We start from the raw sequence: 24,583 nt of genomic DNA, 5'->3' as shown, positions 1-24,583 counted from the left end.
GGCACCTGGGCAGGTGATCATAGAAGTCTCTGACCAGGAAGCCAGAACTTGCATGAGCTTTGTAAAATCCTGTAGCTGGTCTTGCAGCTACTCCCACTGAAGTGCTAGTCCAAAGATGGGGGCTTGAGATGAGTCCGCTGAGCTCATGACCTCAGCAAACTGTGAAGGGTAGCAGGTGTGTGAAACATTTGTGCTGCAGCGTAGTTGACAGTCTCAAGGGCATACCTACGAGGCCTATGCCAACAACTGGCAAATGTGCCCTGTAGTCTGGAGCTTCAACTTTACCAGCTGCCTCCCCAGCAGGTTGAGCCCTTGGGTTCTGGCGGCCGGCAGGACTTAATTGGGTTCCTTGGGCAGAGAAGATAACTACAGTCCAGAGGCACACCTGGATCGGAGCAGGCAGCAGACTAATGGCATCAGGAACAGGCCAAGGTCGGGGCAGGCAACTAACAAGAGTGGTGTCAGGTCCAAGCAGTAGGCGATCATGGTCAGGTCCAAGCAAGAGATCAAGATCTGGAGAGTCAGGCCAAGAGAGACATAGACACACAGAAGACACTGGACGAGATGGACAGGACAGGGTAAGGCTGGACAAAGAAGGCCAGAGAAGATGAGGCAAGGCTGGAGGACTAGGCACAGGAATCAGGAATGTTCGCAACACACACTGCAACGCAGGATTCCCATTGCTGAGGCAAGGCAGGAAGCTCCAGAAAGCCCTTATTATATAGGGAAGAACTACTGACGTCATCCAGGGCACCGTGGAGCACTTCCTGCTGTGGACCCTTTAAGAGGTGCGCGCATGCCAAAGGGGATTGCAGGGAGGAACAGAAGTATGGTGATGGGATGCGTTGTCTGAGCCACTGGCAGGGCTGGGGCCTGCACGGTCCAAGCAGCATTGGGGGTGAGTACAGCGCCTCGTGGGGCCGAGCCATGAATCTTGACATCAGTGTTAATTAAAAAAAAAACCAAAAAAAAAACAAAACCCCCCAAAACTTTTGGATAGTCTCAAATTCTGGAGAAAGGCCCAAAAAAGTCAGTCAGGAAGCCAGCAGAGCTTCAAGTCCTTTGTTTGTGGGCACTGGATGTTGATTAGATATGCCCATGAGGTCTATTATAAATGTTGGGGCCTCAACCACAATATCGCAAACTGCTATAACTGTGGTCGCATGTCTCCCAGGGCGCAAGAGTCTTATGCTTGGAAGATGCAGGAGCTCTGTAGGGTGCTTAAGGAGAAGCAGTCTCTCAGTAGTCCAGTCATAGGAGCTGTTTGTCTTCCTAGAGCCTGGCATCTTCTGGCTCATGCTGAGTCGAGCAAAGCACAGAAGTGTTCATCATGGTTGCTGTTTGAGGGGCTCATCCCCCAAGGGGGGAGCTCATTGGAGCTGAGCGAGAAGAAATTGCTTGGCCTCACAGCTTTGAGTCCCTTGTTGGCGCCAATACCTGTCAGGGCCATAACATCGCAAGTCTCCTCATCCTTCATGGCATGGAAGATCTCTATGGAGCTGAGCCAACTTTTCTATCCAGATCCTGGCACATCCAGGGCCCTGTTAGTAGTCTCATCCAGGGGCATAGGGTGGCTAACCGGAAAACTTGCTGCTGCTATGTGATTTAAAAACAATTTTGAGATGCTCCATCAGAATTATATCCAACCCTCTCTTTGGCTTGCTGACAGGGAAGTGTAGGGGACAGAAGAGGTCAGACAGAGGGATGCTGGGGAAGAGAAGGGAGCCAGAGCTGTTGAAAAGGGTGTGGCTGGTAACCACCTGGGGCACCAGGCTGGGGGAGGGTGCGTAAGAACATGCCGTACTGGGTCAGACCAAGGGTCCATCAAGCCCAGCATCCTGTTTCTAACAGTGGCCAATCCAGGCCATAAGAACCTGGCAAGTACCCAAAAACTAAGTCTATTCCATGTTACCGTTGCTAGTAATAGCAGTGGCTATTTTCTAAGTCAACTTAATAGCAGGTAATGGACTTCTCCTCCAAGAACTTATCCAATCCTTTTTTAAACACAGCTACACTAACTGCATTAACCACATCCTCTGGCAACAAATTCCAGAGTTTAATTGTGCGTTGAGTGAAAAAGAACTTTCGCCGATTAGTTTTAAATGTGCCACATGCTAACTTCATGGAGTGCCCCCTAGTCTTTCTATTATCTGAAAGAGTAAATAACTGATTCACATCTACCAGTTCTAGACCTCTCATGATTTTAAGCACCTCTATTATATATCCCTCCTCAGCCGTCTCTTCTCCAAGCTGAAAAGTCCTAACCTCTTTAGTCTTTCCTCATAGGGGAGCTGTTCCATTCCCCTTATCATTTTGATCGCCCTTCTCTGTACCTTCTCCATCGCAACTATATCTTTTTTTAGATGCGGCGACCAGATAAATGCACCTTATCAGAGGCTGGGCATCAGTTTTGCATATTATTCCTCTAAATGGTACAAGCCCTTCTTAGCCTCTGTGGTGCTGTTAAAGGGCAACATCCCACCACCCTCCCCCTTCCACAGCCCAACAGTCCTCAGGGGAGCAGAGGGATATCAAGGAGAGAGAGGGGGTCTGGGTGCTACTGGGCAGGGAGAAGAGAGGGAAGCAGGGGGCATATTGGGCAGGAAGAGGGTCCGGGGTAGAGCAGGGTTACTATAGCATACTAAGGGGCAGATTTTCAAAGGGTTATGTGCGTAAGGCTGAGAATCCGCTCTTGCACGCGCCAAGCCTATTTTGCATAGGCCCGGCGACGCGCGTATGTCCCAGGGCTTGAAAAAGGGGGTGGGGAGTGAGTGGGGCAAGGGCGGGGCTGGAGCCTCCAGGCACAGCAGTCATTTGCTGCTGTGCCCGGGATCGTGCGACGGCCATTGGCCGGCGCTCGCAACCTATGCCTGCCTGGATTTCGGAGCAGCATCGGCGGGAACAGAGGAACGCTGCGTGGCTCAGCGTGCACAAGTGTGCACTCCCTTGCGCGCGCCGACCCCAGATTTTATAACATGCGCGCGGCTGCGTGCGCATGTTATAAAATCGGGCGTAGATTTGTGCACACCGGGTTGCGCGCAGAAATCTACACCCACGCGTAAATCTTAAAATCTGGCCCTAAATATTTATCAGCATGCATTCTTAAGATCGCTTCTGGTTTTTTTTTCAAGATATACTTGTTTCTGGTCTGACTGCAGCAGCTAGTAATAGAGGAGAGGAAATGTTGGCGCATCAAGATGAGGACGCACCATGTAGAGATATACAGAGACAGTATGATACTCTCTGTTTTATTCTCCATTCTTTTCCTAATAATCCCTATGTGATTTCTTGGCTGCTGCGGCCCACTGAGCAGAAGATTTCAACCTATTGTCTATGGTGACGCCTAGATCCTTTCCCTGAGTGGTGACTCCTAATGTGGAACTTTGCATTGTGTAGTTATAATTTGGGTTACTGCATCACTTTGCAGTTATCCACATTAAATTTCCTTTGCCATTTGCATACCCAATTTCCAAGTTTTATAAGGTCCTCTAGTAATTTCTCTCGATCCTCTTGTGTTTTAACAAATTTGAATAATTTTGTGCCATCAGCAAATTTGATCACCTCACTCGTTCCCATTTCCAGGTCATTTATAAATATAAAAAGCTGTGGTCTGGGTGGGACAAATGGCCTGACGCAGCCACGGACCACCAGCCCGAGATTTCTTTTATGATTCTTTGGATTTCCTCACAATATGCCTCCCAAACGCAAAGGCAAAATGCAGATTTATCCCTCTGAGCCTTCTTTGCCGGTCAGGCAACAAATGATATCGGACTTCATGGCCACTGCGTCTCAAGAGGGGGAATCACTGATGCTGGCTTGGGGGGAGGAGAGCCTCTCCCAGCTAGGGATGAGGCTTCCCTCAGCCCCCTCAACATTCGCTTACCGCCGGCTCATTGTGACAAAGCCCCGGTGGTTGCAGCACTGTCGGACAAAGACATTGCACCACAAGCTGCTTTGAAAGGAGATCCTGGTGCCACTATGGGTGTTGACGAAGAAGTTAATTCTTTTGGAGAAGTTGCAGCTTTGCCAGAGGTCGAGGAATCTGACTGTGAGTCTGGTCAGGTTCCCGGTATTCCCTCAGCCTACGCAGTTCCTCCTAAACCGGCGGTGGTTACAATAGGTGCGCTCTGGGACTTAGTATCTCTATAGGCCAGACCTGTGCAAACTGTTCCAGTAAGGCTGACAAAGTTTCTCATCGGTTAGAGTCCCATATTACCACATGGAACTTTTCTCAAAATAAATCTCAAAAGAGAATTTTATCCTTAGAACAAGATGTTTCTGCCATTGAAAATACTTAAGGAGTGGAACAGTCTTCAGAGAAGAATAGAATTTCTGGAAAATAGATCATGTCAACTCAAGACTCATTAACTTTCCTAGGGTTATTCTAGAACCTCCTAGGATGACCTTGAGGTGATTTGTTTGTACTAACCTTGAAGATTCCTGAAGAAACCATTCCAGCCCTAAACAAATTTTACTTTTTACATCTGGGCACCATCAGATACAGGTCGGGGACCTAGATTAATGGCTTTCTTAAAGACTTCTAATGTTGAGATCATTGAAAGAACCACTTTACTGGTTACCTTTTTTTTTTCCCCAGAGTCAGATCTCAGCTTTTGAAGTTTCTCTAAAAATATTGGTGACTCTTTCATGGGTTGTCCTGTTCGGATCTTCCCTGATCTCTCTTGTGTTAGTCAGAAAATAAGAGCTGTTTTAGCTCTTTGCCAAGAAGTTCTTGAATAATAGGTGCCACCTTTTGTTAAGATTTCCTTGTAAATGTTTCATTAAATTGGGTAATCAGAATTTTATATTTTTTGCTCCTGAACAGTTACAAGTATTTGTAAACTCTAAGAAAGCTTTTGATTTCCAGTCCTATAATTTGTTCATAAAGAACATCAGTTGTATTGATTGTAGATCAATGTCATATTATAGCTGTTTCCTAAAAATTCTTTTCTTCTGATTTTCTCCTCTTTTTGTGACCCCCTCGCCCCATATTTTGCTTTTTTTTTTTTGTTTGTGGGCTCATCAAGAATTAATAATTTCTTTATAAGATGATGTATTATATAACTGTCTACATTTGTTTCTCATGTTTCTTTGTAATATAGTTAAAAATGCATAAAGAGAAAGTTAATGAAAAAAAGCAAACTAGTGGTCTCAAAACAGATCCCTGGGGTACTCCACTATTCACCTTTCTCCACTGGGAAAATTTTCCATTTACCCTACTCTCTGTTTTCTGTCTTTTAACCTGTTGCCAATCCACAATAGGACATTGCCCCTTTTTACACAACTTTTTAATTTCCCAAGAAGTCTTTCTCAAATGCTTTTTGGAAATCCAGCTACACTATATTAACTGGCTCACCTTTATCCACTTGTTTGTTTGTGCCCTCAAAATAAATGTAGCAAATTGGTGAGGCAACACTTCCATTGGCTAAATCCATATTTGTTTATTTCCATTAAACTATGCCTATCTATATGTTTAGCAGTTTTGTTCTTTATGATAGTTTGTTTATTTAAAAGTATTTATATCCCGTGCCCTCCAACGTTCCTACCATTTTGCCTGGCATAGATGTCAGACTCACTGGTCTGTAGTTTCCTGGATCACCCCATGATCCCTTTTTAAAAATTAGCATTGCATTAGCAACCTTCCGGTCTTCAGATACCATAGACAATTTAAATGATAGCTTTAGTAAAGGGATGTCTTGTCTTAATATTTTTTTTAAGGTATGAATAAACATCTAGATAAAGGTGATCCATTGATATAGTGTGCTTTGGATTTTTAGAAGACATTTGACAAAGTGCTTCATGAGAGACTTTTCAGGAAATTACAAAATCATGGGATTGGAGGCAGTGGTTTTCTGTGGATTAGAGCTGGTTAAGACAGAAAAAATAGGGTAGGAGTAAATAATTTTCCAAATGGAGAAATGTCATTAGTGAGTACCACAGGGATTGGTGCTTGGAGCTGTGCTATTTAACATATTTATGATTGATCTGGAAAAGGGAACAATAAGTGAGGTGATTATATTTGCAGATGACATGAAATTATTCAAAATTGTTAAAACAGCAGTGGATTGGGAGGAATTGTAGAAAGACCTATGGAGATTAGAAGACAGGCATATGAATGGCAGATGAAATTTAATGTAGAAAAGTGCAAAGTGATGCACACAGGGAAAAAAAAATCCCAGTACACCATGCCGAGCATATGTAGTTGGGATTATTGGGAGACACTACACAAGAAAAATAACTTACAGTTCTTGTGGACAATATATTGAAATCTTCAGTTCAGTGTTGCAGCAGTAAAAAAATCAAAAAACAAACTAGAATGTTATGATTTATCTAAGAAGGAATGGAGAATAAATAGAAATTAACCTGTTGCCTTTGTATCGATACATGGTGCAATTGTGTGCAATTCTGGTCCCCTATCTCAAAAAAGACATAATGGAACTAGAAAAGGGTGCAGAGGAGGGTGACAAAAATGATAAAAGGGAATGGGATGGTTCTCCTATGATGACAGGCTCCATAGGTTTTATCTCTTCAGCTTGGAAAAGACGACTGAGAGGGGACATGATAGCTTATAAAATCATGAATGGGACAGAACAGGTAATAAAAGACTGTTATTTCCCATTTCAAATAATACTAAAACAAGGGTACACTCCATGAAACTAAAAATCAGATTTAAAACAAGCTGTAGAAAATACTTTTTTACTCTGCACAAAGTCAAACTGTGGAATCTGTCACCAGAGCATCTGATCAAGGTGACTAGAATAGCAGTCTTTTAAAAAGGGTTGGGTTTTGGGGAGATATAATACAAATTGGAAACTACTGAACTGTATTGGCTGATATTTTTCTGTGGTGGACTGTCCATTGTGATGTTCCTTAAGAACATAAGAAAATGCCATACTGGGTCAGACCAAGGGTCCATCAAGCCCAGCATCCTGCTTCCAACAGTGGCCAATCCAGGCCACAAGAACCTGGCAAGTACCCAAAAACTAAGTCTATTCCATGTTACCATTGCTAATGGCAGTGGCTATTCTCTAGGTGAACTTAATAGCAGGTAATAGCAGGTAATGGACTTCTCCTCCAAGAACTTATCCAACCTTTTTTAAACACAGCTATACTAACTGCACTAACCACATCCTCTGGCAACAAATTCAAGAGTTTAATTGTGCGTTGAGTAAAAAAGAACTTTCTCCGATTAGTTTTAAATGTGCCCCATGCTAACTTCATGGAGTGCCCCCTAGTCTTTCTACTATCCGAAAGAGTAAATAACTGATTCACATCTACCCGTTCTAGACCTCTCATGATTTTAAACACCTCTATCATATCCCCCCTCAGTCGTCTCTTCTCCAAGCTGAAAAGTCCTAACCTCTTTAGTCTTTCCTCATAGGGGAGTTGTTCCATTCCCCTTATCATTTTGGTAGCCCTTCTCTGTACCTTCTCCATTGCAATTATGGTCAGTTTCTATATATATATATATATCTATATATATATATATTTTTTTTTTTTTAGTGCTTAGTTCAATAAAATAAAGAAAAAAAAGAGGTTTGGACAAGTTTCTGGAGGAAAAGTCCATAAGACATTTGTCAGGTAGGCTAAAGAAAACTGTTGCTATTCTAGGGAACATGTAATAGGAAATAGATCTTCATGAGATCTACTGGATATTTGTAACCCAGCCTGGCCACTGTCAGGGCTTCTCAAACCTTGATCTGACCCAGCATAGCATTTCATATGTTCAGCCATAGGTGAAACCTGGGCTTAGGTGTTGATGTGCTTCAAGCCTCACTCGCCACTGCCTCCAGTGAGAGAAGGGTCCAGTCGTTTGAATGGAAAAAGATCACCAAAGATTGTTGGGCCCTAAAAATTCAGGAGTGTGGTTACTGTTTGCATTTCTCTTGCCTACCCTCAACCTAGCCGTTTTCATTTTAGACCTGTGTGTCTGCCCATCTTTGGAGGTAAAATTGCTTCTTCAGCAGAGGGCTATAGAGCTAGTTCCTTCCCAGCAGAGGGACCAAGGATTCTATTTCTGTTATTTCCTCATTCCAAAGAAAACCAGGGGACTGAGACCTGTTCTGGCTTTATGAAGTCTGAACGAGCTGCTGTTGTGGAAGAAGTTCAATATGATCTGTCAACATAATCCTTCCATTCATCTAGCCATCGCTGAAATCTGCAGGGCTGCGACTTGGAGTTCTCTGCACACGTTTGCGGTCCACTACTGCTTGAACAAGGATGGTCAGCAAGATGGTAGCTTCAACCAATCTATCCTTCGCAACCTCTTCCAGGCTTAAACCCAACTCTTCCTACCTAAGGCCCTAGGTTTGGGATCAGGCTGTCCCCCAGTCTTCCCAACTGCACTGCAGTTGTTTTTGTGCCTATTGGCACTTGTTTTCAGTGCAGGTTGGTCATATATGTTTCTGGGAGCAGCCTGTAGCTTGGTATTCACCCATCTGTGAGGACTACCGTCCTGCTTGTCATCGGAGAAAGCAGAGTTGCTTACCTGTAACAGGTGTTCTCCTAGGAACACCTAGAAGACCACCTGTTACAGGAGGTGTTCTCCTAGGAACACCTAGGAGTCCTTAGGAAACCCACCCACCGCCCCATGGAGTTGGGTTCTCCTGTGTTTTTTGTTTTATTTTTCGCTCATGAATTCTATGTTTCGAGACTGAAGGGGGACCCCGTGTGGACACACAGTTTTCCATGCCGGGCCTTTTCTGATGATGTCACCTATCTGTGAGGACTAACTTCCTGCTGTCCTAGGAGAACACCTGTTACAGGTAAGCCGCTCTGCTTTTTATCCTTTAGTATCCAAATTTATGAAAGGATTATGACATTCTAAACCTCTGGTACCTTGTGATCTGAATATCATCTTAACTCAGCTTACAGCCCTCCATTTGAACCTCTGGAGACTGTTCCTTTAAAGTTTCTCAAATGAAAGGTGTTTCTGGTTACTGTCACGTCTGCATGACATGTTGGTGAGTTGCATGCTTTGATGACTTATCCACCAAATCTCCAGTTCTTCCAAGGCAGGGTAGCCCTGCATATTTGCCCTAAGTTTTTTCTTAAGGTGATTTTGGCTTTTCACATCAATCAAACTATTCTTCCTACCTTTTTCCAAAGCCTCATATGTATGAAGGTAGAAAGCTCTTCATTTGTTAGATTGTAAGAGAGCTTTGTCCTACTATTTTAACGAGGATTCCCTCCCATTGGAAAGCCTCTCATTTGTGTCTTTTGATCCAAATAGACTAGGAGTGGCAGTTGCCAAAAGGACTGTCAAATTGATTAGCTTACTGTATTGTCCATTGTTATGCGCTGGCTGGTCTACACATCATACTCTTATCAGGTTCATCAAGTGAGAACCATGGTGACTTTGGCTCTCCTAAGGACTGATTCAATTGAAGACATCTGCAAAAGTGTGACTTGGTTGACTGTGCACACCTTCACATTCCACTACTTGTCTGGACAGCATATCAAGAGACAACAGTTTTGGGTAAGCAGCTAATCCCAGCAGCGACGATGAACATGTCCACCGCCCCTAGTCCCCCCAACCTTCCACCCAGATGTCACATCAATGAAACGCATACACTATTATTTTGAATGTAAAAGGCCACAGCCATTTTTATTAATAATTTTCAAATTGACAAAACTATCACTAGCGTACCCAAGCTGGACACCTGTTACTAACCAGGTTGCTCCAATTTCAGCCGACCACTGCATGGCTAGCAAGGCAGCAACGATGTTTAACTTGGCCTTCTGCCGTGTCAAGAAGCAAGGGGGCCTTCTGCCAGGTATTACCATGCTCTCACCTTTGTTGTACTACAGAATGTTTAGGCCCACATAAAATGAGGCCTTAAGCCATTATTTTATCTAGCCCCGGCCCTGAAGGCTAGTGTAAAAAAACAAAAACAACCCATGTCCATCCATTAAAATGCACACTGGATTGGGTACCCTGCCACAGGTGTGATGCATGTTATATTTGCCTCATGCCTTCCCATGCCTCTATCAGTGAACCCCTCCTATGATATGCAATGCAGTTTCCAAGGCCTCCTATAATGCATTGTTGAATAGGTCATAACCTATGGCTGATAGGTGAATTCAATCCTGCCTGTAAAAACCTTCACACTGGTTGTTAATCCAGTCATACAAAATTTGTCTGACCCTCAGTTTGTGGATCCATCTCCCGATCTGACGGTTCACTTTCTTGTGACCTCGCTTCCAAAGTTTCGAGTCCCTCCATTTTATGCCCAGGATATAATATCTGACTATAGTAAACACATATTGCTGAAAATAGCCAATTCCCCAAGATTTTTCCTTATCACCTGTACCAGCCACCTGCAGTTGCTGTTCCCCCAAATCATTACCCCCAAGATGGATTATTAAAGCTTCTGGAGCTGCGACTACTTTCTTCTAGTGTTGCAAGAAAGGTAACAGTTGACCCCATCACATGCTTGAGTGCACAACCAAGAAATGTGAACCTCATAAGGAGCCAAGTTCAAGTGAGGAACCATATGAGCGGTCTGGTGCCCTCCGCGCTGCCCAATGCACATAAAAATATCCCATGATCCACACCCTCCTTTGCCAGGAGGGACGTCTAAAAAGATCAATCAAGAAGATAAGGCATACTGGCTAAATCTAATCGCAGATAAGAATTGACTGCTGCTGACTTCCACCACCCAATTCTCTGTATTGTTTCCATGTGGAGCCCCACTTGTGCTGTGCTAGTGGTCACACCTATTGTAAAGGAATGGGTTTCAAATTGTGCTGCATTGACACCTAAAATCGCGGGCCGATTCAGTAAAGTCCGCGGGAGAGCAGACGAACGCCCGCTCTCCCGGCGCGCGATTCTGTATTTAAATTAGGTGGTACAGTAGAAACGGGCAAAAGGAGGCGCTAGGGACACTAGCGCGCCCTAACAACTCCTTTTGACCCGGAGTGGCGGCTGTCAGCGGGTTTGACAGCAGACGCTCAATTTTGCCGGCGTCGGTTCTCAAGCCCGCTGACAGCCACGGGCTCGGAAACCGGACGCTGGCAAAATTGAGCGTCCGGTTTTCGGCCCAACAGCCGCCAGCCCATTTTACATTTTTTTTTTTTTTTTTTTTTACTTTTTTTACTGTTTGGGACCTCCGACTTAATATCGCCATGATATTAAGTCGGAGGGTGCACAGAAAGCAGTTTTTACTGCTTTTCTGTGCATTTTCCCGGTGCCGGCTAATTTCTGAAAGTAAAATGTGCGGCTTGGCTGCACATTTTACTTTCTGTATCACGCGGGCATACCTAATAGGGCCATCAACATGCATTTGCATGTTAAGGGCGCTATTAGGTGCTGCGGGTTGGACGCGCGTTTTCCGCCCCTTACTGAATAAAGGGTAAGGGAAAACGCGCATCCAAGGGCACTGTACTGTATCGGCCTGTTGGTTAGCAGTGCTCTAAAACTGCATAGAATTGGTATCAGACCAGCAGAACCCAGTCGGCATGGACTAGAAAAAGTGTGCCCTTGTGGGGGCACTTTAAGTATCTCTCAAATTCTCTACTGGGCAAGTGACTAGTGACTCGATCTGTTTTAAACAATGTTTCACCCCGTCCGGCCTGTTCAGTCTTAGACCTGTGAGCTATACACAACTTGGCTCCTGATCACAACATTCTTAAATAGTATGCCGTTATGGCCAACAGTAGTCTTGGAGCTTGCCACCAAATTGCTCATCCATAGCTCTCCTAAGAACGCGAGAGAAAATGCCAGTCAGACAGGGATGTTTCAAATTCGGATTCACAAACAGAAGACAGTGCATGCCAAAGCTTAACGAGTATGTCGTGCATAACCGAGCGTCGAGAATTCTTTGAAATACCCACTTTCCTAGCCCCATCCAGTCGTCATTTTCTTTACCAGGAAGCCCTTGGTAAGGTCTCCCCAACCTTGTGCCTTGACAAAACAAACCTAGCTAAGTGATTGGACACGGCTCTCTAGATATGCCCACATTTTTTGTCTTTGCTACATATCGCACAATTACATTTTCTGATCCACTAAGAAGTTGCAAATGAGCCCACACCCCTGCAGTATGCTGCCCAAGTAGCTGGGACTACAGATCTCTGGAGAAGATCTTTGGTGGTTGCGATCCAATCCTCCTATTTACTCTGGAACCGGGATCCCGGCTTCGTCTGCATTCAGAACCTGCATGCGGAACAAATCCCATTTAGCTCATGACAAAGCATCAGCAATACCATTGTTAATGCCTGGCACGTGATGTGACCATATTGTAGCATTAAGTCTTAAGCTTGCCAATGCAATTTATCTCAATAGGTCTACACTGATGTAGACACCTGGTGGGCTGACTATTGATTACGACCATGATGGCATGGTTATCGCACCAGAAGATTATCTGCTTGTTTCGTAACTTGCCTCCCCATGTAACTAGATTGACCATTATTGGAAATTGTTGCAGAAATGTGACGTTGCTGGTTAAGCCAGCTTCAATCCATGTAACCAGCCATGGCATGGCAGACCAAGAGCCCTGACAATATAGGCCAAATCCCCATCCCCCTGAGGCATTGGAATGCATATCCAAATCCCTGTTGGAGACTTGTAGGTTCTTGCATGGAAACACCATTGAATTCTTCAGTGAATGATACCCAAATAACCAAATCGTCCTTGATGGACTTCATTACCCTGATAAAGTGATTTGGTCTGTTAACATCTGCAGTCATCACAGCCAATCTCCGGAGAAAAACTCTTCCCATATGTATAACCCTACTTGCGAAGTTCAGGGTACATATGAGGAAATACAAGTCCCTCAACTAGTTTCTTGGCCCTTGACGTATGCTGGAGCATTGACTTCAGTTTAAGCAATTTGTCCTCGGGCAGTCTTGATACCATTTTAACCAAGTTGAGCTCAATCCCCAAGAAATGAATTAAAGTAGCTGGTCCTTCAGTTTTCTTGTGTGCCAGCGGTACTTTGAATTTCTTTGCCAAGTCGTGGAAAGCTTGTAACAATCTGGTACAGGTTTCTACTCCACCTGCCTGCAAGTAAGAAATATTCAAGGTAATGAATAATGTTGTTGATACCGATTCTCTGTGCTGCCACCTAATGTATAAAAGAGCTGAATAATTTGAAACCTGAACATGATACTGAACAGCCCATTGACATATATTTATTGAAGTAATATTGACCCCGAAACTTGAAACTCAGCAATGGAGAAGCTGTCTGGATGAACAGGCAGCAATCAGAATGCCAATTCAATATCCATCTTTGCCATCAGGGCATTCTGACCGAATTCTCTCAGCAGGGTGATGACACTATCGAAGGAAGCATATTGAACCGTGCATTCCTTGGCAGATTGTCATTCACGGAAGTGCCCTTTGGGTAAGAGGTTCTGAATGAGCCTGAATTTTCCTGGCTCCTCCTTTGGAATCATGGTCAGTGGTGATATCATCTTTTCAAAAGATGGTTCCTGGAATGGACCGGCCATCCTACCCAGCTCAAGCTCCTTGTCAATCTTCTGTTGTACTGTGTCTTGGCATCGCACTGCCAAAGGTGCATTACATGCCTCAAGGCTATTGATATCTCCCTGGAAAGGTATGATAAATCTACTCCAGAAACCACTGAAGATTTTTCTGCTTCCAGACGTTTGGGGTAAGGATTTAACCATGCCAACATTGCACTTGAGTTAATGAAGAACATGACCTTTCTGAAAAGGATTGCCTCATCTTGCTTTTGCAGTACACCCTTTACTGGACTTACTGGCACATTTGTTCGCTGAATGTGAACCAGAATATATGGAACAGGTATGGCGAAACTTGCATTCCTGAAAAGTGCAGGAAGACATGTTATATCTCCAACAAGTGGTGTTCAAACTTGTAGCTGAAGGGGCAGTCGCTGGTATAGTATAGTGTTTGTGTGTTTCGGTCACACATTCCAGCATCGCTTGCCTTGTTTGTCATCTGCTTTAGCTAGAGACCTATGTCTTGTGTGCCCTAGGACATGAATCAGTTTTCTTCCATTTTGTCCCGAAAGCGCTCATGGTAGTTAAGCCAAGCCCAACTGTCATACTCCTTATAGGCTTCCAAAATGGTGTTGACATAACTCAACATGGGGCCATACTGTGATGGATCTTCCTGTCCAATGACACTCATCATCTTCATGAAGGCTCTCATCTTAATGATGATCCTGGGGACGGTTTTGTCAGCTCCGGCTGGCCATCATCCTTCTTGTCCCTCCTCCCTTCTTCCTTCCAATTATCTGAGTATATCAATATACGTGTGTTTTTAAATATTTTTTCATATGGCTTTTGGGACACTTTCCCATAGTTGTGATAGGGCTGTTAACCCCGGTGGTCCTCTTGCTGCTTCACTGCACAGTGTGACCGGACTGGAATCAGAGATGCTTTCAGAGTCTGAAGTATCTGAAGAGCTACGGGAGCTAGACATTGAGCTATTCCTTCTCTTTTTTTCTTATTCTGCTTGTGCACTGAAGGATCCCCCGAAGCTTGCCCAGTACCTCCTGATTCTCTACCACACTCACCAGTCGAGATTCCAGCATCATGATCTGCTGTTGTGATGGTTGTCACGGTTGTGGTTTGTCTGTCCTCTTCGTTTGACATGCCAACTCCTCTGCTGGTTCCTGGCTGCTGCTGTGTGCTGTTCTCGCAGCCTGTCTGCAGGTTCCTGGAGCCATTATCAATAGGCAACTCAAAATGTCTTGGCGCCAGCTTAACTGTCATCTGAGGCCTGCGCTCTGCCCATGCGCTGCACTGCTATAGCATGATTGAGAAGGTCCCGTCCGTGGCCCCCATGTGTAGGGCAAATAGGAGTAGATTCCTGGGTAAGCAGGGTGTATGTTCATCATCCATTGCTGTGGCCCATACAGTGATGGAAGGTACATTCTCGTCAGACCGCTGTGAACCCCACGGTGTCCCTGTGGGCAATTGAATGCTGCTAAAATATGTACCTGCCGGCTGCTCTTGCTACAGTCCAATCTGAGGCACTGGGCCACACAAGGTATAATATGCTGTGCCCTCATATGCCCGCATTGTCATTTGTTCACTCACTGCCTGGCTTGCATGATCTTCATCCGTTGCTGCAATCAAGCTGGGTCGGCCATGTACGTGGCCGCACTGCACTGCACTTGTCCTTATTTGCAGTTTTGTTTTTTGTTTTTTTTAAATGAAACTGGGAGGGAAGCGCCATGAGTGCAGGTCTCAGCTGTGCAAAAGCCACTTTCTCCCTGATCATGCAGCCTCCTTGCAGCCAGCGATTCTGTCCTGCAGGTCCTTCTCGCTCTGGCTGCTGATGCTCCTGAGAATTCTACGCTGGATGAAAAGGGGAAAACAGTGATGGTGCACAGCTCTTTAAATGCTGGCTGATGTCATGAGGAACAAGTGGGCTGCTCCTCCAGACTGTGCTGCCGGCTGCCTCATCAGGACTCTGTCTACGGTGGAGCAGCCCGGGGGGAGGGGGGGGGAGATTGGGTGGTCAGTTGGCCGGCCCCAGGTGCTTATGATGGGGGGTGAAGGGCGTGATTGTGTATACCGTACCTTTTATTCCAATAGTCAACACTCTGCTGATAAGGCCAAGTTGCTTTTTTTTAAGTAAGTGCTACACTGAGCAACTCTCAATTTGGGACTCCCCACACGTCATAACTAATTCAGCCCTGCTTGCCAACTGAAAAAGCAAATTTGCTTATCTGTAAACAGGGTTCCCTGTAGACAGGATGAATTAGCCTTGCTAAATTTCCACCCACCTCCCTGGAGTCAGCTACCTCACTAAAGCTTACGAAGCTCTGAAGTTGACTGAGGGACTCACAAGGCAGTGTGTGCACAGGAACCACCATGCATAGTCAAACGTTTACTGAGCTTGGAGAGATGGGTTTATTCAGTGCTGTCTGACATCATGGATAATTCATCCTGCTGTCTGCGTTGAACCCTGTTTACAAGTCAGCACACTTGCTTTTTCTGGATGTCTGATGGATTTTATTTAGATACCTGAAGGTCACTAATGCTTTCCATAAGTCAGATAGGTTATTTGTGGTGTTCAGTGTCCAGAGAAGAGGTGAAGCAGTTTCCCAAGCTACAATTTCAAGATTAGAATTCGCATATATCAGTAAGGGAATGTGGATCCTGAAAGGACTGCATGCTCGTTTATCCTCCTCTGACAGAAAAGAAGTAAAGTGAAGTTGCTTACCTGTAATAGGGGGGAAAAAAGATGAGTCTACTTGCATTCACTTTTCCTATGAACCTACTCACTGGTTGAGATCATTTGGTGCTGCCACTTTGTATGCCAACTCCCAAAGGATATACATGTGATGGCAATTTATAACAGTTCCTTTTCTTATATGGGACCAGTTGTGTGGAATTTCTTTCCTTGGTCTTTTACCAAGAGATATTTTTTTACATGTTTGGAAGAAGATCAAGGCATTGATTTTTAATAAAGCATTTGAAGCCAGGTAATTGATGGTTTAGTGGAGTGCGTATTGGATGGAGTAGAAGCTGGAATAAATAAGGTATGTTAGTAGGATTTTATGGCATTTCCAACAGGGATTTTATATTGGATTAGATTATGGTGATTAGGTACTTTGTTCTGTATTAAAGGATATATTTACTTTGTTTTATCTATTTTGTTTATATATTCTACTGTATGTAAGCTGTTGATTTTGGCTTTTTGAAGATGTAGTGATTGAAATAGTTTCACCCTCAAGTTCATGGAGACTGATGAGATGACTTTTCTCCCTGTCATAATGAAACGACAATAGTTTGTTGTTCAAAATTTGTTTAATTTTCTCAAATCAGACATTGCACACTGTGGCAGTTTTGTTCCTTGGGGTACTGGGATGTGGTGGTGTAATTTTGTTTTCAGGATATTAGATTTTTAAACTGTCTGAAGGGAGTACAAACCAGAGTTGTCTGAATATGAAGGTGAGGTGAAAGATTTTACATGTAGGAGGGCTTTTCACAAAGATTAACATAATCAAAGTTCCACATTCACACTGGCCTTCTGGCTCACCAAAGTGTCATGTTCCAGCACTGTACTGAATACATAATAGTGGTTCCCACTACTTATGGAAGGCTGGAAGCCATTTACAAACTTTACACTAGTTTCTATCCAGACAGGAACTCTCACTAAATTAAACACTAGCATGGCCACGGTGAGGACCCGAGAGCCCTCCTTTTAAGACCTAGTGCCGTTCTTACTAGGTTTCATCGTACTTAGTTTTGGTGCTCAAGGAGATAGGCCTAGTAGTTACAAATGCTGGGGGTGTGTTTTTCTTTTTTGTCATTTGAGTTTGTGCTTTAAAAGAAGCAACTTCTAACCTAGTTTTTATCTTTGTACAGGTTTTCTGTACTGCCTGTTGCAATCGAAAGTGTAAGCTGCAGTACATGGAAAAAGAGGCAAGAGTTTGCGTAGTCTGCTATGACTCAATTAATAAAGGTAAATGAACATACAAATTATTATTATAATGTTTTGGTTTTTTTTAAACTTTCATTATTCATATTTAGATTTACAAGTCAAAGAAAATTCATTTTACCTTTAAGTAATACACATACAGTACGGAAGAATAAACTTCGTGAAGTATAAACAGATAAACTCAAATCCCAAAAATTAGTGGGGACTCTTAGGAAAAGAAAATTGAATTGCACAAAAAATGAACCCAAGAATTAAATTAAACTGCTAAATATGCAATTCTAGAATTCTAGTTAATAGCTGATGGCAATTCTCTATTTGAAATAAAACTGTCCAACTGACTAGTCAAAGAACACATATTGGTTGTCATTCCATTTAACTTGACATTTACAAGGCAAAAGTTGCACCCAGAGCTAACACTCTCTGTCGCAAGTAAGAAACTTTTTTTTCGTCTTGAGTGGATCTGGCAATATCAGAAAATATAGAAAAATTTTGTCCTAAAAATAGACAGGAATTTAAACAAAAATACATTTTTAATGTCCACTCTTTATCAGCTTCTAAAATAAAAACAACAAAGAGTTGCTCAAGGGACTAAGTTCAAGCTGTGATTTCTGTAAGAGAGCAGTTAAATCTACACTGTCTACAGCAATGTTATCAATACCAACATCCTTATATTTGATTTTGTTAGGGGTTTTTTATCTCCCTGATACAGGTGGAAAAGATTCAATAGGTATTTTAAAAATATCCAAATAGAGTCTTTTTAGCCTTTCAAGAGAGGATAGCAAATCAGCTTTAGGAAAATTTTTAAAAATCTTAAATCTCCTAGAGATGTCCAGGTTTTCAAATTGATAACAAGACCACTCCTTATCCCTTATCAGGGAAACACAATGTTTCTGCAGTTCATCATATTGATCAAATAAGATTTTAAGTTTCTCGATGTTATTTTTTTTTTATTTATATTGCACTGCAATATCAGTTGAAAAGAGTAAGCCTCTGAGAACAGTATATTTTCTGTGCATTAAGCTAAAATATAGGGTAGAGTAACTCAAAAAGCCTCTTCAAAGGCACAGTTTAAAAAGGATTGCGATTATCCATGAATCCTGATAGGCAAAGAACCCTATTAAAGGGATACTCATCTAAAGTGCTGTTTGTTTGAGACAGACTTTTGAGGGAAATTTCCTTGGCCTTGACAAGAATTTCCTTTTCTGATCAAAAACTGTACACTTTCCAGTTTGTGATATGAAGGAACAAAACAGTAAAGTTTTTTTTTTTGTTTTGCACTTAAGGCACCCTTAAATTCCTTTTAATTGGCTGTTTCACAGCAAGGCTCTAAAGCTTTCATAAGATAGATGCTGAAAATGAAATTATGAGATTGATGAACCAAGTACTGCTCTTCTGGCGACACACAGTGGTCAGCCAAAAAGCAGCAATGAAAGTAGCTCTGTAAGGGTTAGTGTGAACGAATAGGGAACATCCAGAGCCAAATGGAAGATTCACCCCACATGCCCTACACCTGCCTCCTGGCTTATAAACAAACCAACAAGAGCATCGGAGACTGTGCAAAATAAATGCATTTTAAAATGTAGAAAACCTTTTGACTAGCATAGTCAGGGCATAGTTTCCAGTTTGAATGATATGAAAAGGGGGCTGTAATGCAAGAATCGTGCTCTAATTGAAAACATCTCCTGACTGACATTTAATGACAAGAAGCCACTGATAAGTGCATTTTAGTGGTAAAAGCTGGCAGATGACCTGGCCTCAAAAACAAGCTTTTGGAAAAGAAATCTTGTTTGTTTTGAGGAGGGATATAATAAGGACATGACTGTCTATCAGTGCAGCAGCAGGAAAAGCATAGGAGAGGGACCTTCTGCCTTAGCATGGTGTGAGAATGCCAAATAGCATACTGCTTACAAAACCAGTCTGCTTATTTATTACTATTTTTTTTTTTTTGCTAATGGAAATATTAATAGCAAAAATCCAGAATCGTATTACAAAATATGTTCTTTTCCATCTAAACTATTGGATTTGAAGCCTCCCTACTAGTATGGATCCCACAATCTTGGGGGACTAGGGAGTATTTGACTGATACACTTTATTTTTTTTACCTTAGATTTGTGATCATTTCCAATTTTATTTTTAATATAATGGAAGTCTTTCTTTTGAGTCGAGATTGTAGAAATAATTGTAATGTGTGGGATGCCCATGACCTCTGCTCATTGCTAGTAAGCTTTTACAGTACTTAGAAAGCATGTCTGTGTTTTGAAAGACATTGTACATTGTAATTTTAGTTACCCTTCTATAGTGCACATCTAACTGTTACCTGACATATGTTAATCATCCGAAGACGAGCTTCATTTCAGGTTGTAAAGAAAGGGTAGCAGCATGCCATACTTGTTCCTTGGATTTATGTGAAAACAAGCCAAGTACATTTTTTTCATAATATTTTGTTAGAAACGGATCACAGTACAAAGCAACACATATACCAAATGTTTCACACACCTAACATAGATGAAAAGCAAATACCATAGAAACTTCATTTATACAAAGTCATATATGTTGAGAACATGTAATGTTGAACAAATAAGATCATATTAGTGCCTTTTTTCCATTTCATCCTGCTACTTTGGTCCAGTCCACATAAGTGGGTTATGTCCCCCCCTACCAGCAGATGGAGGCAAAGCACAGAACTTTCTCTGTGATATCGTTGCTGCTACATACAGGTGGTGCAGCACAGAGGAAATCCACTATTCTCTGTTTCCAGCAGATGGTAGGACTCACTGGTTATGCAGCAGGATTTCTGGATAGACTCTAAAGCAGGCATAGGGCCAGGCCACTGGTACTCCCAGCAGTGCAAGCCCATTGTTTAGGAGCTCCCAGTCCCAGATGGGAACTTGGGGGAGGCCACCAGCTTTTTATATAAAAAAAATTTAAATTTGAAATAGAGAAATACGTGGGCCTGTGCTTCATGCCCAGAGCCCAACTGTAACTGGGTGCTGTGTGTGGAGGGCTGTTTGTGACCTGACCACAGGTGGTACTCCTGCAGCGCATTGTACCTCCTGCCCGACTCGCTCCCCCCGCCGACACTCCTCCTTTCTCTCACATTTGCGGTTTCCTGTCATGCCGATGATGAGGGGAGGAGAGGTGTGGTTTCAGCTGGATGACATCATGGCCCATTAAAGGGCTGGGACTAGGGCACATTCATCCTCTTTGTTCCCGGGTAGCCTTAGCCTTCAAGCGCAAGCGTCGCATCGACACTCACCACGGCTCCCTCAGTTGGTCAGTGCTCTCAATTCGTTGTTTTTTTCGGCAGTGATCAACAGCACATTTTTTTCACAGCCAACTCTGCACTTCTGCCACTTGTTTTAAAAAAAAAAAAAAAAGGAGGGAGAGAGAAGCCAGGATACTTTATTGTTTAGGATATTTATTTATTTTTATTTATTTGTTGATTTTATATACCGTCATTTGGTGGAACCATCACAATGGTGTACATAAATTTTGAAAGAGCAATAAAAATACATAGAACTAAAAAAACAGTAATAATATAAATATATGATCAGAAATGCAATGATTATGGGGGAGTCAAGATGGCGCTTGCACACTCGCACTGAACGCCGTGGCTCTCTTGCGCTTAGATTTTTCTTGCGAAATTATTTCCTTATGCCTCATTCGGCCAGAAAAAGACGTACAAGGGAGAAAGCCTACCCTGGGCTACCCCCAGAGGCGTTGGAGACTGGTCTGATGGATAGCCATGTGGTTCGAGGGGGCTTGAGGTCAGGAGAGGAGTTGCAACGGTTCGGAGCTGCGGAGGAGATGCAGGTTTCCTTACTGAACTTGGAAATATCTCTATCCCCGATCTGGAGAGAAGCACCGGCAAACCCTGCCACGAGCCGAAACCTGGAAGGGAATCTGGTGAAGACGCCTACTGAAGCTGTTGACACAAGAGATCACCAATCAGGTTGCCCTGAGCCGGGAGGTAACAGCGAGATTGCCCGATGAGATTGCCGGTAACGTAATCAGGTGAGAGGAAGAAGAGTTTAATATGGGAACTTTTCCCACTCCACTGCAGCCGAAAATGTGATTCCCCATGGCTAAACCTCAATTGGTAACATTAGACTCTTTGTGGGAAGCCATAGAAGGCCTGGGGAACCTGTTAGCAAGCCAAATAAATGCTCTGGTAGATAGAAATAAGGATTATGAAACACGAATACAACATATGGAAAAAACGAACACTAAATACTCCAGCAGATTACTGAAGTTAACACAAAATTGCTATCTGGAAAGTTGTTGCAGGAATCGCTAGTAAATGAAAATACACTTCTATCTAGTAAAGTTGAAAATCTAGAGAATGTGGTGAAGGGTAAAAATCTTCGTTTAGTGAACTTTCCGAAGATATCTTATATAACACCAAAGGATATGTTACTGAAATCCTTAAGATACCTGAAAATGCTGTTCCTCCTTTAACATGAGCATGCTATCTACTGTCCTTTAAAAATTATTTGGGACAAAACAAAATGGAGTCTATTAAAGAAAGTCAACTAGAGCATGCAGCAGTGTTGGATTTACCTACCTTAAATATCTCATAATCACGGAAGATCCAGCTCAGGTTTATCTTGTGGCTTGGCTCTTGAGAGGACATGCTTGAAGAAGAGACACTGCTCTTCAGTTATTTCTACCCTGTTGAGAGCCCTTTAAGACTAAATTGCTTACATTTGGGTTTGGTGCTTTTTTGAGACATTTTGGCCTTCCTTCATAGAGCTTTGGAAAAGATTGGCCCTGAATTCCCTGAAGGTTCAGGTTGCAGCTGTTTCTTGTTATAGAGGCCAGATCGTGGACTTTGTGGCAGTTCATCTGGATGTTTCTCAGTTTGTTTTTTTTTTTGGGGGGGGGCAGGGATTTGAAAAATTGTGACCTCCTTTTAGGCCTTCTGTTCATCAGCGGGACCTTAATTTGGTTCTTAGAGCTTTGATTTTGCCTCCCCTTTGAGCCTTTTAGTCAAGTGATACTTAAAATCACCTTCAAGAAAAGATTCTTTCTTGTAGCAATCTGTTTTAGCTCGCTGAGTTTCAGAAATTCAGGCTGTCTTGCAGAAACCCCTTCCTGATCATCCATTTTTGATTTGGTCTCCTTCCATCTGGTTCCCTTTCTTTCTTCCAAAGGTGTTATCAGGATTTTATTTAAATCAGTCTATCACCCTGCAGGCTTTTTCTTAGGAAGGGTGTCATGGTGCTAACACAATGTTTGAACATTTGTGGGGTGATCATTAGATACTTGGAGGTACTTAATTATTATCTTGTTTGGGAAAGGCAGCCCCTAAGTGTGCTCTGGCTAGATGGATAAAGGATACAATTGTCAGCTTTTTTGCTCAAACGCTGACAGGCCCTGGGGATTATTCATGCTCACTTTACTAGAGAGCAGTTTTCTTCCTGGGTGGCAGTGGTTGCAGTTGTGCCGGTGGACATCTGTAAGACCGTGACCTGGCTGTCCTTATATTCTTTTGTGAAGAATTATAGGTTAGATTTTTTTGTTGTTCTCAAGGCAGCCCTTACTTCCTCCTTCCCTTATTAGTCAGGCTTTAGTACTTCCCACTTATGTGGACTGGACTGGTGTAGCTGGATGAAATGAAAGGAAACATTTTTACCTATTAAATTTTCTTTCTATGAATCTTGCTTCACCAATCCAGGGAAGCTGGACTGTTTTGAGTACCAGAAGAGTCCATTTTTTTTTTTTTAACCTCTGTATACTCGGGTCTTTTCAGTCTATCGCCCTCCTGTCCTGAAGTTTGTTGTTGTTGTTCCTTTCTCATTCTTTGTTTCTTAAACAAGTGACAGGTTGTCAGAGGATTTTCTCCTCATACATGTTATGGGTTGGTTCTTCTCTTATTAAAGGCTGTAGTCTGTTCCAGGGCTTTGTCATAAGAATATTGGATTTTCTCTGTGCTGTTCCACCTCTAAGTAGCGGCGATGATAGAACAGAGAAAAAAAACAGTGTGCACTGCTTCCATCTGCTGGTAGGGGGACATAATCCACTTGTGTGGACTGGACTTGTGTAGCAGTATTCATGGAAAGAAAATTAACAGGTTAAAATTTCTCCTTATAAAGGTCTATACTGTTCTCAAATTTAGGTCTACTTGATCCATCTGAGGTTCCCAGACAGTGACAAAATCCAATGATTTACCTGTAGAGTAGTGCATCACCTTCACAAAGTACAATACGGACTCATCTAGTCACTTATTGATGGATGTAACTGCACTTTCCTGTATAAAAGGATGAACTTCTTTGCTACCAGTAAGGCAATATTCAGAAGTTTTGTAATGTATTTATTTTTAACAGTGTCCTGAAACTAAGGTAGAAGGCACAAGTCTTTCATTGGTAATGCTTTGTTCAAAATCTTAACAATATCTTTAACAGTCTTATCAAAAGCTTTAATTGCAATATTCCAGAAAATTTGGAAGCCAAGTATTTTCTAATTCACTTGCCTCAGCTGAAATGGCAGATGCCATATTCATGACATGTAATCCTTCTCTAATTTTTTCCAGTCCCTGTGTTCTCTGTTCAAGACTAACTCATCACACACTTTTAAACTATTGCTATCTGAGTATATTTTACACATTTTCATTCACAAAGAGCCTCATGCCATTTTTTCACTGATAAGCAGGCTGAATTAGCCATAATGTGTGGGTAACATCATCCGGTGGCACCAAACAAGCTTATTTCTCCAAGCTAGTAGAACTTTGAGCTCTACTGAGTATGTGTGGGAGTTCCCATGCAGGCGTTGCGTCAGAAGCCGCTTCAGTCTCTCTTTGTCTGAGCAAAAGCACAAGGTTACTTTGTTTCTGCTCTATTTTTCTCTAAAACTTTTTTTTTCTATTTGCTTCTTTTTTTTTTCTAACTTACTGCTCTGCAGCACCCTAAACAGCACTTTTAAGTGCTACCTCCAAAAACAAAAAAAAAAAAAAAGAGAAAAACACAAAGTAAGGAGTAATTTTTCCATATGGGAGAATATTATGAAAACCTATTCAGACTGTCTGGTAAACGGAAGACCATGGTCAGCAACTTTAAATCTTGTATCTATGGCCAAATAAGATCTATCGCCGATGGCCATGACTGCTGCTACATTTGTCTGGGATATGACCATGACCAATCGAATTGCCCAGTTTGTGGTCAGATGTCCACACGCTCTCAGCGCTCCAAAGCAGCCAAGATAGCT

General features: G+C 42.7%; 1 protein-coding gene across 2 annotated transcripts in view; it reads left to right on the top strand.

The window, feature by feature from the left end:
• ZFYVE16 (zinc finger FYVE-type containing 16) overlaps positions 1 to 24,583 on the top strand; it is a 227,023-nt gene that overhangs the window by 59,087 nt on the left and 143,353 nt on the right. For both annotated transcript variants that reach the window (XM_029574267.1, XM_029574278.1), the window contains exon 4: positions 17,308 to 17,404. In XM_029574267.1, the coding sequence (XP_029430127.1) occupies positions 17,308 to 17,404 (97 nt within the window). The remainder of the gene's footprint in view (positions 1 to 17,307; positions 17,405 to 24,583) is intronic.

This window comes from Rhinatrema bivittatum, chromosome 1, assembly GCF_901001135.1.
Source record: "Rhinatrema bivittatum chromosome 1, aRhiBiv1.1, whole genome shotgun sequence".
Lineage (NCBI taxonomy): Eukaryota > Metazoa > Chordata > Amphibia > Gymnophiona > Rhinatrematidae > Rhinatrema > Rhinatrema bivittatum.
Note: the sequence above shows the minus strand (reverse complement) of the source record. Positions and strands in the feature narration are given on the sequence as shown.